This window comes from Trichomonas vaginalis, chromosome IV, assembly GCF_026262505.1.
Source record: "Trichomonas vaginalis G3 chromosome IV, whole genome shotgun sequence".
Lineage (NCBI taxonomy): Eukaryota > Parabasalia > Trichomonadida > Trichomonadidae > Trichomonas > Trichomonas vaginalis.
Window position 1 is genome coordinate 12,652,056 of NC_067206.1, and position 13,304 is coordinate 12,665,359.

The 13,304-nt window shown below is 31.6% G+C and overlaps 8 protein-coding genes across 8 annotated transcripts, besides 6 other annotated features; 4 read left to right on the forward strand and 4 right to left on the reverse strand.

Annotated features, from left to right (window-relative positions):
• Positions 1–74: 74 nt before the first annotated feature.
• TVAGG3_0079170 (uncharacterized protein) lies at positions 75–491 on the forward strand (the record flags this gene model as incomplete). Its single annotated transcript, XM_001328884.1, has 1 exon — positions 75–491. One exon carries the CDS (start codon positions 75–77, stop codon positions 489–491), a length of 417 nt encoding a protein of 138 aa, XP_001328919.1.
• Positions 492–855: 364 nt separating this feature from the next.
• Positions 856–877: a mobile genetic element.
• Positions 856–877: a terminal%2Cinverted (terminal inverted repeat of Kolobok-1_TV transposon ID:TVAGG3_0013400).
• A 404-nt stretch (positions 878–1,281) lies between these two features.
• Positions 1,282–1,318: a mobile genetic element.
• Positions 1,282–1,318: a terminal%2Cinverted (terminal inverted repeat of Banshee-A3 transposon ID:TVAGG3_0079190).
• Positions 1,319–1,492: 174 nt separating this feature from the next.
• Positions 1,493–2,116, reverse strand: TVAGG3_0079200 (RNA polymerase II transcription regulator recruiting protein; the record flags this gene model as incomplete). Its single annotated transcript, XM_001328885.1, has 1 exon — positions 1,856–2,116. One exon carries the CDS (start codon positions 2,114–2,116, stop codon positions 1,856–1,858), a length of 261 nt encoding a protein of 86 aa, XP_001328920.1.
• A 220-nt stretch (positions 2,117–2,336) lies between these two features.
• Positions 2,337–3,370: a mobile genetic element.
• Positions 3,371–3,546: 176 nt separating this feature from the next.
• Positions 3,547–4,679, reverse strand: TVAGG3_0079220 (porin domain-containing protein; the record flags this gene model as incomplete). Its single annotated transcript, XM_001328886.1, has 1 exon — positions 3,735–4,679. The coding sequence occupies one exon, from the start codon at positions 4,677–4,679 to the stop codon at positions 3,735–3,737; it is 945 nt and encodes a 314-aa protein (XP_001328921.1).
• A 443-nt stretch (positions 4,680–5,122) lies between these two features.
• Positions 5,123–5,911, forward strand: TVAGG3_0079230 (protein of unknown function (DUF3447); the record flags this gene model as incomplete). The annotated part of the gene is made up of 1 exon (XM_001328887.2): positions 5,123–5,911. A coding segment is annotated over one exon (789 nt), but the record flags the coding sequence as incomplete, so codon positions are not given.
• A 630-nt stretch (positions 5,912–6,541) lies between these two features.
• On the forward strand, positions 6,542–6,757 carry TVAGG3_0079240 (Ankyrin repeat family; the record flags this gene model as incomplete). The annotated part of the gene is made up of 1 exon (XM_001328888.1): positions 6,542–6,757. One exon carries the CDS (start codon positions 6,542–6,544, stop codon positions 6,755–6,757), a length of 216 nt encoding a protein of 71 aa, XP_001328923.1.
• A 501-nt stretch (positions 6,758–7,258) lies between these two features.
• Positions 7,259–7,385: a mobile genetic element.
• A 23-nt stretch (positions 7,386–7,408) lies between these two features.
• On the reverse strand, positions 7,409–10,249 carry TVAGG3_0079260 (armadillo (ARM) repeat-containing protein family; the record flags this gene model as incomplete). The annotated part of the gene is made up of 1 exon (XM_001328889.1): positions 7,462–10,134. One exon carries the CDS (start codon positions 10,132–10,134, stop codon positions 7,462–7,464), a length of 2,673 nt encoding a protein of 890 aa, XP_001328924.1.
• Positions 10,250–10,515: 266 nt separating this feature from the next.
• TVAGG3_0079270 (AATF protein (apoptosis antagonizing transcription factor) family) lies at positions 10,516–11,876 on the reverse strand (the record flags this gene model as incomplete). Its single annotated transcript, XM_001328890.2, has 1 exon — positions 10,692–11,855. The coding sequence occupies one exon, from the start codon at positions 11,853–11,855 to the stop codon at positions 10,692–10,694; it is 1,164 nt and encodes a 387-aa protein (XP_001328925.1).
• Positions 11,877–12,287: 411 nt separating this feature from the next.
• On the forward strand, positions 12,288–12,863 carry TVAGG3_0079280 (calcium-binding protein family; the record flags this gene model as incomplete). The annotated part of the gene is made up of 1 exon (XM_001328891.2): positions 12,342–12,791. The coding sequence occupies one exon, from the start codon at positions 12,342–12,344 to the stop codon at positions 12,789–12,791; it is 450 nt and encodes a 149-aa protein (XP_001328926.1).
• Between the last annotated feature and the right edge of the window lie 441 nt (positions 12,864–13,304).

Consider the following 13,304-nt stretch of genomic DNA (forward strand, 5'->3'; position numbering starts at 1 on the left):
ATTCTTTTTGCGAACCGCACAATTACAAATGCTTTGAATGGCAAAAAGGTGTCAATTCGATCCAACTTCAATTCATGCTCTATGACTGGGTTCACAAATGGACACCCATAGTTTCCAAAGTTTCTTCCATTGGATCTACCTGCATGAATGAAGCGTTTAACTCCAAAATTGCATGCTATTTGGACAAATCAAGAGCCTGGAAGAACATTAACATTAGAGTTAACGTTGCAATCTTAGAATGGAATGATCCAGAGCATTTTCTCGGAGATATACAAAAAGCATTACATCTTCCCCCACTTCCAGAAGATTGTGTCAAATCATTTGAAGAGAATTGTTACTCCAAAATGATATTGAAACAAAAAACTGTTACAAAAGGTTCTAAAAAACAGAACAAATACAAAAAATTCATTCAGAGTGTACCAGGAGGAGATTATCAAGTTTTCAAGTCCGAATGGGAATCAGAAGACGAAGACATTGATGACTTTGATTAACGAAAATTACATTTTATTTATTGTTTTTGTTTTTAATTAAATTATTATTATGCTCATTTTCTTATTATGATTTTTTCTCATTATGATATAAATAATTTATTAATGCATTTATCCAATAATTATGCTATGATATTTTTATGCCTTATTTCATTTCTCTTATATTTGATAATCTGGTAAAATATAGTTCAGACTATAATCATTTTAGATTATTGATATATTTATATAGGTTAGAATAAAATTAGTTTCATTTTCTACTTTTATTTTGAATTAATAATTTATAATATCAAATATTATGGCGTAACCTCTCCTTTAAAATATAGATATATATAGGCCTATAGAGTTTATTGGCACTCTCAAAACTCTAGAATTTTGAGTTTACTATACCCTTAATCAAAGTCAATTTTATTTTTCATATTCAAATGGACTGAGTGTTAACATTTAACATTTTTTGCTAATTGTCGTCAAAAATTAGGCGTAAAGCAAAAATTGATATTTCATATGGTTTTATGATAGATAAGCATTATATTCCCACTCATTATATTCGTAAATTTTGAGGTTTATCCTTCGCTTTTAAGATCATTGAATTTGATTTTTATATAAAATAGTTATATATTAGAAAATAATATGAGTTTATGTGATATTATTTTTCAGAAGATTTCATTCTATATGCCTATGAAAAGTACTCTCAAAACTAACTTTTTCCTAATTATAATTAAATCTAGAATATTGTATTATGCTTAGTATTATTTCATTTTTCTCATTCAATTTAGAATTTACAAATGTCAAAAAATTGAGAGCTGTCACTTTTGATGAATTTCTGTTTATTACACAATATCAACTAAAACTATACAATGATAATATTTTATTAATTAAACTAATAGATATTATACATAATTTTAAAAAATCACAAATGGAATTTAGCAAATAATGGAACGTCAATTAGAGCATAAGCTCTAAATGCAGAGGAAACATAGCAATTCATAAAAGTATAACAAATAAACAGATATTTTAACAAGATAAAAAGAGAAATATATATAAAATGATGTAATATATATTAACCATCAATGAACATCATTAATAGAGATGATTAAATTGAAATTATTTTCGGAAAGTCATGCTGTGTCGAAGAATCGTTTGATGAATCTGTCATCTAAAGCGATCAAGTTGGCTGGCTTTACCTCTGGAATTTTTGTTTGTATTTCTTCTGAATTGTCTTCTAGCTCGTTGGAGGTATTTCGCCCAGATGAAATTAATTCCAATGTGTTGGGGGCTTTGTTTGCCTCATCCTGATCTTTCAGAATGGTATTCCATCTATTTTTAATTGAGTTATCTGACCTACCATGCAAAAATGTTGCAATTCTTGATCATTTCGTTCCAAATTCTTTAACTTTTTCTGTTATAATCCTATCTTCTTCCGGTGACCATGGTTGAAGAGAGTTTTTCGGAGACAAATAGTTGTTCCATCGGTCTCTTAACTGTTTTGCCGTAAACCCGGGCATCTGCTTCGCGACGTTCTTCCATCCCGTGAAGACATTTTCCCTAATAATACGTGCTAGACGACGATCGTCATGAGGTGAGAACAAGCGACGGCGTTTTATACCGACACTATTCCAATCGTCGCCCATATAATAAAAAAAGGAGAGGTGGATTCAAAATTGAAAACTCCTTCTCAATTCTCATACGTCCAGTCAAATTCATCATCTTTAATTTCAAATTTTTCCTGACCAATTTTAATTGACATTAGTATTATCATCATTTTATTAAATTTGAATCCTCTTAATCAAACATACCTTCTCAATTCAGTTTTAAAAACTCTCAATTTACAACCTTTGAATTGGATATTAAGGGTGCACCCGTATGTACGTTTGTTTGAGAGGAGGATTACCCTCTCAATTTTGAGGGATTCGTTAGTTTATTTTCTCGATGAATATGCAATAAAATTTGATTTTTACCTTATCAATATACTTCATATAATATACACATGTTCATGTAAAAACTTTTTTCCAAAATCCTCAGGAATTAAGGGATTTTTGAATTTTAAGAATTTTTTCGAATTTTTTCGAAAAAAAATATTTTCAGAACAGCCTTAACGGCTAAGATTTAGGAACAATGTTAAGTATCAAAAAGAAAGGAGGTCTGATATAGACAACATATATCGTTGAAGGTTGAAAAAATCTCTAATATTTGAGCCCAAAATTTCAAATTTTAATTTTTTGAAAAAAGAGGCCACCCGTATGTACGTTTATTTGCGAGGAGGAGGATTATATTTTTGAAAGGGTGAAACATTATGAATATGTTAATTATATAATAATATGTATTATTAAAAAAGAAAAAATAAAGCACGTTAAATTTTTTCTTTCTTGATTTTTTACAAAATCTACTTAGAATTATGCAAAATATGACTAAATAATTATAAATTTCAAGTTAAATTTTAATTTTGATAAATAATTTAAATTTCAAAATATCAAGTTCAGTTCGACTATGTATGTAGTAATTCCTCAATAAAGTGCCAAAACCCTATTAAAATATATGAACATTTTCAACATTTTAATGTTTTTATTTAAAAATTTGATGGATTATGAGCTTCAAACAATTATTATGTAAATAAAAATAATGAAATATATGTATTTATTCGTATTACAACCGTAGTAAGTCGATTCTTCCTTTCTTCTACTGAGGTTTGAATTTGATTTCGAATTGTAAAGAGATTCAAAGGGAAAATACTAGCGGATAAAAACTACCTCCATGAAAGGGTCATAATGGAGTCAAGTTGTATTTTTTGATATTTTTTGCTTTTCGAGCCTAAATAGGTAGCCAAGATAATGCCTTAAAATAAGGTTCTAAATTCTGAAGTTTACATGATCCTCTCGTGTGCACCCTTAAGACTCAGGAAATCATTATTCATATTTCTAATAGATTATTTGATCAATGAGATAATTTTTGACAAGCCTTTTGCATTCTTGAATTTTTTCAATTCCTAGAGCAGATATATGCATGTATAAGCTGTAATATCCTAAATTTTACTTAGTTAATGATATTCTCTCTCAGCTTAGATCGATCTGTTGCCGATGCAAAAAATTATTAAGCGACAAGTTGTCAGAACTCATGTATACATATATGCCTATCAATGTGCACAATTAAAATCGCATATTTTTGTATCTAATTAATTAAATCGAAAGAAATACATGCGCTTTATAACAAAACTAATATGAAAAACACTTTAATCAAAACAAAAAATCAAAATTAATGAGTGAAGTGAGCCAAATCGAAACCGATATCAATTCCGAAGTTATTCTGCAATTTGGACTCTTTGATAGCCGAGTTAGCAGAAAATTTCAACTTCAAGAAGTCAGGACAATTTACTGTTAATTCTAGAACGGAAGTGAGGTTAGAAGACACAATGGCTCTGAAATATGCGTCATCGTCAATCATAATTTTGGCTGCAGCCGAACAAGTATAGTCAGCATCTTTCCATTTGCTGTCTGGATCGATACCGATGTGTTCTGCCTTCAGGGAGAAGCCAGCCTTGGTACGCTTGGTTAATTGAGCAATCATAGTTAAATCAACTTCGCCTACAACAAGTCTTCCTGATGTTGATAGTAAAAACTTTGGGGAATCGTATGAAAAAATGTAACTACCATCGCAAAGAAGTTTTCTTGTGAAATCATATGTAAATGATCCGCCAATATTAAGGAATTTGCGGGATAAGAAATTAACTTGGAATAAATTGAAATTATTGAATAAATCTATGTTCAATGAGTACAGGCTATTTGTTATTTTCGTGGCTGATGTGAAGGATACTGGATTTTCACCTTCATCATTTTTCTGATAATCTAAACTGAATTTTTGCTTAATAAGCATATAGTTTAAATTATGTACATATACTGCCTTTGCCATTGACGCGGCCGATGGATTGAATGAAAGCAAAGCTGTGGTAGTTAAATTTGGAATTAGTTGTAATGACTTGACAATAACACGCATAGGTTCGTCATAACTGTATGCTTCAATGATATATTTACTCTTTGGATAATTCATTGTTGTTTGAACTTTTCCAAATAATTGTCCATTTTTACTTGAATCGAATGTTGCTTTGATTACACTATTGTAAAAAGGAATAGATACTGATCCTGATCGAACAATTTCGGATTGGAAAAGCTGATTTTGCTTATTTACTAATGAAGAAATCATTTTTTTCTGTCACTTTTCATCGATTATTTATTGGCGCTTCGCACCGATATAAATAAGACCCTGTAAATAATTTTAGAGTAATCATCTGGATTCAGATCATAAAATTAAATCGAATTTTCCATTTCGGATTTTCTATTGCTATTGTGTCATTTCATATCTATGAATTTAATTAAACATCATTAATGAAATAAATTATTTCCGAAATCTTTGAGATCATTGTTTTTCACATATTTCACACGTTATTTATATCTTTTAATGAATTTATAAGATAATTATTATAATATGCTAATGTGATCTTTTTCAAAATTATTAATGTCCGAAATAGGCATTGATCCAAAAAATTCAGTGAATTGCAAGGTCTCTGCAAATTCTACATTGATTCATATAATGCATTGTACCAGCTGAAAACAGACAAAGAAGAAGAATTAAAAGAGATTTACAAAATGATCAAAACAAAATTGATTGACTCAATGAAATACCTACCAGAAAAGATTATGCAGGACATATTAAATATAATTCCGTATAACAATCGCTATGCAAAGTCGTATTTATCCCTTGCCAAATTCATATCTGATGATTACCATGTGGAAGAGGTCCACGATGTTGAACTTGTTTCAAGCTTCCTGTTTGATAAAGAATATGGAGTTAAATTAGACAAATCCGAATTTTTCGGAGACATTGAATCAGAAGATCTCAACATTCATACAGAAGATACAATTTACAGAGCAATTATGAATAATGACTTAGGAAGATTCATCACACTCACCGGAATCGATGAATTTGATAAAGATCAAAGACTTGAAAGCAGTTTATATCCATATTGTGATAGAGGAAATTCATTACTTGAATTATGTTGTTACCACGGCGCAGTTGATTGTTTCAAGTTATTAAGAACAAAATTTAACTCAGAAATAACTAAAATATGCCTACAGTTTTCATTTTTACGTGGAAACAAAGAGATCATGAGTGAATGCTTGAAATCTCAAAAACCAAATGATGAATGCATGGAATATGCAATTATTTCACACAACCTTGATTTTGTTACATACTTGATGAATGAACACAATATCGATATCAACTTAGATTATTGTACAAAATACAATAACATTGAACCATTTTTAGTTTATTTCGATAAAACTAATGACATCAACAAATGTTTTCATAAATCAGTCAAATTTAATCCATCTCTTTGTGAATATTTCCTTTCACACGGTGCAAACATCGATCAAAGAGATGAAAAAGGACAAATCGCTCTTCACATTGCTGCAAGCAATAAAAGTAAAGAAGCAATCGAAGTCCTTCTTTCACATGGTGTAAATATCAATGTTAAAGATAAATATGGACTAACTGCTCTTCATATTGCAGCAAGAAAGAATTATAAAGAAATAGCCGAAATCCTTATTTCGCACGGTGCAAATGTCAACGAAAAAGATAAACTTGGACAAACTGCTCTTCACTGTGCAGCATTAGAAAATTATAAAGAATTAGTCGAACTCCTTCTTTCACATGGTGCAAATATCAATGAAAAAGATGAAAACGGACTAACTGCCCTTCATTTTGCAACAACGTTTGGTGGAAAAGAAACAATCGAAATTCTTATTTCACACGGAATAAATATCAATGAAAAAGATAACAATGGACAAACAGCTCTTCACAGTGCAGCATGTCAAAGAAATAAAGAAACAATCGAAGTTCTTCTTTCACATGGTATTAATATCAATGAACAAGATGACAAGGGACAAACAGCTCTTTATGTTGCTGCATATAATCATAGCAAAGCAGCAGTTGAAGTTCTTCTTTCACATGGTATTAACATCAATGAACAAGATAATTATGGACAAACCGCTCTTCATTGTGCTACAATGAATGAGGAAGGAGCGATTGTCGAAATTCTTATTTCACACGGTATAAATATCAACGAAAAAAATAATTTTGGACAAACAGCTCTTCATGTTGCAACACTTAGTGGATATGAGGGAATAGCCAAATTCCTCATTTCACATGGAATAAATGTTAATGAAAGAGATAGAAGAGGAAGAACTGCTCATGACATTGAATTATTCCTGAAAAGACACTGATTAGATGATACCACATAGTGCAAAAAATAATTCTTTTTCTTATGCAACATAATGCATACATTTAGTAAAATCTCACGAATTCATTTTTTTTTGAGTGGTAATAATATTTGGACTCTAAGCGGTATCCAAATAATATTTTATTGTGTATTCAGTAGATATCAAAAATATTTCGCAAAATCTAACATAACGCATAGATTAGTACAATTTTTAATTGAATGAATCATATGGGTAATTCAATTTATTGTATTGAACACCTAAAAACTGAGACTAGACTTTCTGAATTAATTCAGCATGTATATAAGCTGTAATATAAATTGCTGCATTATGAAGAGCAGTTTCTCCAAATTTATCTTTTTGATTTGTATTTACACCTTACGAAATAAGAAGTTTGCCTGTAATATAAAATTACTGCATTATGAATGGCTATTTCTCCAATATATTTAAAAGAACAAGTTGATAAGAATCATATAAATATGATGACAAGTGTTTAGAAGTGAATCCTTAAGGCTGCACTTACGCCCATCTGACTTTAATTCAAATTTCTGACATCCGGCGTGAAGCGCCATTGAAAATTAACCTTAAACATCCGAATTGAAAGCCGTGTAATAGGGGCGTAAGTGCACCCTTAATGAAATATAAATTCATAAATTTTTATAGTTTATGTATCTAAAACAAACAAAATATATATAATAAAATTTTTTTTTCTAAACATTTGAAAGTTTAGAATAGAAAGATTTCATTAATTTGGCGAGATCTTTCTCATTCCTTGCTATTAGAACTGCCTGGGCCTTGCTATCCACGTACATTTTAGTGTAGTACTGTTGCAGATACACATTAACCATCTGTTTCAATTTCTTCGACATCGCACAAGTTTTTATGAAAAGAAAAACTAAACTGTAGATGTTTGTTGGAATTTCAGGAAGTTCTTCGGCAAGTTTGATCACATCAAATATGAATTTAAGTCGTCTTGGATTGTAAATGCTAGAATCGAAGTTTGTGTTAGCAGATCTAACAAATATGATGTCTAAACTAACAACAGACTCGATATAGTCGGGGTATTCGCTTGTGGTCATCATGGTGAGTCTGTTTACATAAACATTTCTTGCAAATTCAAGAAAAGTCAGTAAATAATCAAAATGAGAACCTTCTTCGCAAATCCTGATCAGTGAGCCGGCCAATGACGCAATAGAAATGAATGACTGCACAGTACAATACTCATCAGAGCTTTTGGCAACTAAAATTTGGAGGAAATTTTCAATATTTGGTAAAGTTACTTGAACAAACTCCGAAATGAACATGTGTGACATTAATTTGCACACAAAGTTTGATATTGATGCTTCTTCCGTTTGAATCAATTGAGAAAAGATAGGTAATAATTGTTCGTAAACTTCTACGAGTTTTCCTGCACGAACTATGTCTGCAATTATATGTAGAATATCGGTAGATGGGTTTTGGATATCGAAAAGACTGAATACAGGTTCTATTACCGTTTGACAAGAAATTTGCATCTGTTCAGTGTAGCAGTGACAGCGAGTAGTGTCATATGAGAAGATATATGCTTGGCATATCTTGAAATTGATCTGAGAAAGCAAATATAGGATGATATTGTGAATATTTGAATCAGAAATTTCAGAAACTTTCAAAATTCGATCAGCAATACCATGCAATATGCTTATTAACATGTTTGCTCTCCTATTAATTGCTTCTACGTTATCTGTATCGAGCAAATTAATCGAAATACAGTCAATTAACGAAGAAAACACCTTAACAATAGCTCTATTCAGAGGAACTGCTCCACAGGTAAATTCCATGTCAATCAGATTGAATAGTTCATGCTCTAATTGCTCATACTGCTCAAATGTAAAAGTTGAATTTTTCAAAATTTTCGAAATCAAGATACACGCATAAGCAGCATCACGAGGACTTGTTGATATATGATTAATTGCTAATTCCATGCACCCGTCAAAATTCGGTTCTAATTTTTTCGGAAAAGTGACAATTAATTCCGATAGAACCAAAAGGGAAGTTTCCCTAACCGCCGAATTTTCATGGCCGCAGAGAGTTATGATTCCATCGTAGAAATTCAAGAGTTCTTCGGCGTCTTTTTTAGCGATATTCAAGGCAGCCCTTATAGCGAGTAGACTGGCTTGTATTGGACGCCATTCTGACGACACAATGTTCGTAGAAAAGAAATTTACCAAAATTGGCAAAATTTCATCAGGCAGGAATTTTCCGAACGACTCGATTAACTTCTGCGCTTCGATAGCTTTATGGAAAAGACTACTGTCGTCTCTTGATTCTTCATCTTCGTAGTCTTGGGAAAGCCAATTCAGCAATTCTTCGACAATTGTTTCGTAAACTTGCCTAATATAGTTTGGCGGGTCTTCTATTGTACTGATAATACTTGACTCGTAACTACAGAGTGCATCCCAGAAGTCTATGCACTGTTTTACAATTGATTCATTATTATGTTGGAAATCTACCGAAATAACTTTGAATATCTCGGGGAATATTGTTGAAGACTCCTCATATTTGTCTTTGAGAAGGAGTAAAAGTAAATCATAAAGAGTTTTGTGTAAATCTGTATCATCAATGTTGAAAAATGAGAAAATTAAGTTGTATAATGCGAGTGCTCGCTCGTTATCTTCAAATATATCTGTTTTACGCTCTTGGTAGTTCACTGCGCAGTTGTAAATGCATTGAAAAGCAAAATTTAAATTTTCATTGTCTGTTTTTGGACTTAATTGTAAAATTTCTGAGCAGCATTGCATGGTTATGTCAACGTCTGTTAAATAATTTGGATATGCTTTAACAATAAACGATTTTAACTCAAAAATTGTGTTCATTACTGAAATCGCACCAAATTTTGCATATTCTCCGTAGGAATCTGTATTTGTGAAGAGTTCTCGTAATAATGGGAAGACAGTATTGCGCTCATTGCAGGGAATTGCAAATGTAAATAAATAACCCAAAGCTTTTGCAGATATTGACCTAGTTCCTGCATTGCTGTACATTAAACCGTGGATCAGTGCATTTCTTATTGTTTGTCTTTGATCCTCTGATATTGATTTCCAGAATTCTTTGATTTCATTCTGGCTTTGCATGGTAGAAGGCTTTAAGATCGATGTTATAACAGTAAGCGCAAGGTGTACAAAATTTTGATCAATATCATTGTCTAATGAAATCGCAGATGCGGATAATAAAAGATCTAATGGTGACTGAGAGCGATATTCGAAGATTTGCTTGCTAGCCGCATTATTTTTGTCCGTGTTGTTCGATAAAAAATCAGTAAAAATTGGTAATAGCGCTTCAGGGGTACACATACGATTGTCACTTTTTATAAATATATTTACTTGTTCCAAGGATCCGTTGTACATATTTCCAAATAAATTGCCGATATATTATTGGTAATTACACAGTATCTCATCCTAGAGTTTACTAGGAAATCTATAACAGATTTATGGAATTCTTTATATTTAATCTATAATTTCCAATCACCCTGCTAAGAATCATAAATATTCCTATATATGCCTGTTTCAGGCTCTAATGGCATGGCCTTAAGGTTATTTTTCAATGATGCTTTGAACTCGTTGTCAATATTTTGAATTCAAATCAGATTAGATGCATCATATGAAGAAATATCCTAGAGATACGGGTAGCTAAAACTCCCATATTATGACGTACTTCACTATGGTTAACTTATATCTTCCATTCATTGTCATTATATCATATTAGAGAGGAAAGCGGCTAAGTAATATATTTAAGGTAAAACTGCTCTTCATTATACAGCAATTTTTAAAAATAAAGAAACCACCGAACTTCTTATTTCACATGATGCCATATTATAATGGAAAAACTGCATTATATTCTATCTAATATTCTATAAAAATTCGAATGATAAATTAAAAAGTTATCAAATATTTTATATATTCTATTATTTGCCACCCATCAGTGACTTGAGCATTGCATCAATGCTATCTGGAACTGGCTGCATTGTTGCAGTCATGTAGTTCCTTAATTCTGGAATTTCTTCATAAGAAATCTGTTTTGATTTAAGTCCAGCTTTTGTTGGATTTGTCTTCTTAACTTTTGCAAGAACATCTGGATTCTTTTCAGCAACAATCTCGCGAAGGAGTCTGTCGTAGAAATCATCATCATTGTAGTTGCAGCGAAGGAAATCTGGCATTTTTTCAACACCAAAAACGCGTTTTTCTGTAACTCTGCGACTTGGCTGTGTTAATGTCTCCATGTCGCGAAGAGATGAGGTAATCTGTTGTTCGATAGGTCTGTTAATAACTGTGCCACTGCGTATACCTGCAGCTTGACGTAATTTCTGTCCCCAATGTGAAATAATGTCCATCATTTTATCTGTAACTGTATCTTCTTCCCATTTGTAAAATCCGTCGAGTGTTTTACGAAGCTCGGCAAAATCTTGACATACTACGTCAATTGCTTTGCATGCGTCTGTAAATGCTTGATTTATTTCGGGATCTTCGGCTGCAAGTGAATATGGTGAGAATTCAGCATCATCATCAAGTGATACTGGTGGTAATTGATTGATTAATGATATAAGAGGATGAATTTTGAGGAATAAAGTTAAAATTCTCTTTTTCTGATCTTGAAGAGTTGAAACACCATGTGCAATCTTAAGATCTTCTTCTCTCTGTTTAGCTACTAAGGATACAATGTCAGATTCTTCGGCTTCTTCATCAATTTGTTCAATTTCTGCAGCAAGTGCATCTACTTCACCTGCTTTAATATCTAGTAAATGATCGCTCTCATCGCCACTTTCTGCTAATTCGTCAACATCATCGCTGCCACTTTGACCTTCTTCTTCTTCATTACTATAATCTTCTTCAGCATCAGAAGCTGATTCACTAAAATCTGCGTGATCTTCGAAATCTGCCTTTTTGTGTTCTGTTACATCAATTTCTGGTACGTCATCCTTTCTAATTAAAGATGGATTGTATTTTAATTCTGTTTCTACTTCACTTTCTTCGGCTTCAGAAGAAAATTCGTTTTCATCTTCGATATTCTTCTCTTTCTTGACATAACGCTTCGCCAGCTTATCAGCTGTGAATTTGCGCCGAGAAGACATTTTCCTGTGTTTCTATTTCGTCACTTTTTTTATAAAGATTTTGAAGATTTTAGATTTTTTCTTAATTTATCGGCGTGATGCACCACTAATTGATACATTGGAACTGCTCTTCTGAATGCAGCATATAATAATAGTAAAGAAACAGCCGAACATCTTAATTCACATGGTACCTAAAATAACTTTTCTATATCAGATGCTTTTCTTTTCTTTTTAAGAAATTTCGAAGATGGATTTCATCAGAAATAAAATAACAACTTTAATAATGAACGTCGTGCACATTTTATGGTAAGGTTTATTGAGTAGATCATGATTTTGCATATATTTTGAATAGTTTGACTTAATTGTAACTATACTCAAAGATTTCTAAGAAAATGCAATAATGAAAAATGATTGTTATGCATTTTCTGGGCTAAATTCATGATAAATGCATTAAAACGTATGAAATCCAGATGTCAAAATTGTAAACGGTTGTAAAGAATTTACAAAATGGTGGAAACCCTTACTGCAGACCAAATTCAGGAATTCCGTCAAGCATTCGACATTATTGACAGAAATGGTGATGGAGTTATCACAGTTGATGATCTTGCAGCAGTTATGAGAGCTATTGGCCAGTCTCCAACAGCTAACGAATTACAAGATATGATTCGCGAAGTCGACGCCGACGGTAATGATACTATCGATTTTACAGAGTTCCTTGCTTTGATGTCACGTCAAATGAGACAGTCAGACATCGAAGATGAACTTAGAGAAGCATTCAGAGTTTTCGATCGCGATACAGATGGATTTATTACACCAAACGAACTTCGTTCATTATTAATTAGCTTAGGTCTCGACTCATCCGCTGAAGTTGTTCGTAGAATGATTAACGAAGCAGATAAGAACAGAGATGGCAAGATTGACTATGCTGAATTCCGTGCTCTTGCCCTCGGAAAGTAAATTATTTTTACATTTTATTTTTTTGTAAAACACAATCTACAACATATATAGAAAGAAATTAAATCTACCAAATAAAATAAAAATATATGTTATTATATATAAATGCATTAAATATGATATAAATTATCAGAAATAAGAACAAAAATCCAAATTGATTTAATAAATAATTCACTTATTATGTTTTATACCTTGTTACAAAATCGCGAGAATTACATATAGATACTGAATTTCAGGTTAAATTTTAATTAATGTAAAGATACACCCTTTAAACTTCCACTGATAGCTTTTGTTTGAACTTTGTTATGTAAATTCAAAATCAGTTTGGTTCAACATTCCCCAAATTGATATATCAAAGAAATAATAAACTAAATTTCCCCATTACTCAATAGGTGTAGCAATAATTGATTTTTGGTTCAAATGATATAAGAATTTCATCCATTTCTTTACAAATTTTCCTTGCTGCTAAATGAAGAGCCGTTTTTCCATTGTTTCCATTTTCATGAATATTTACGC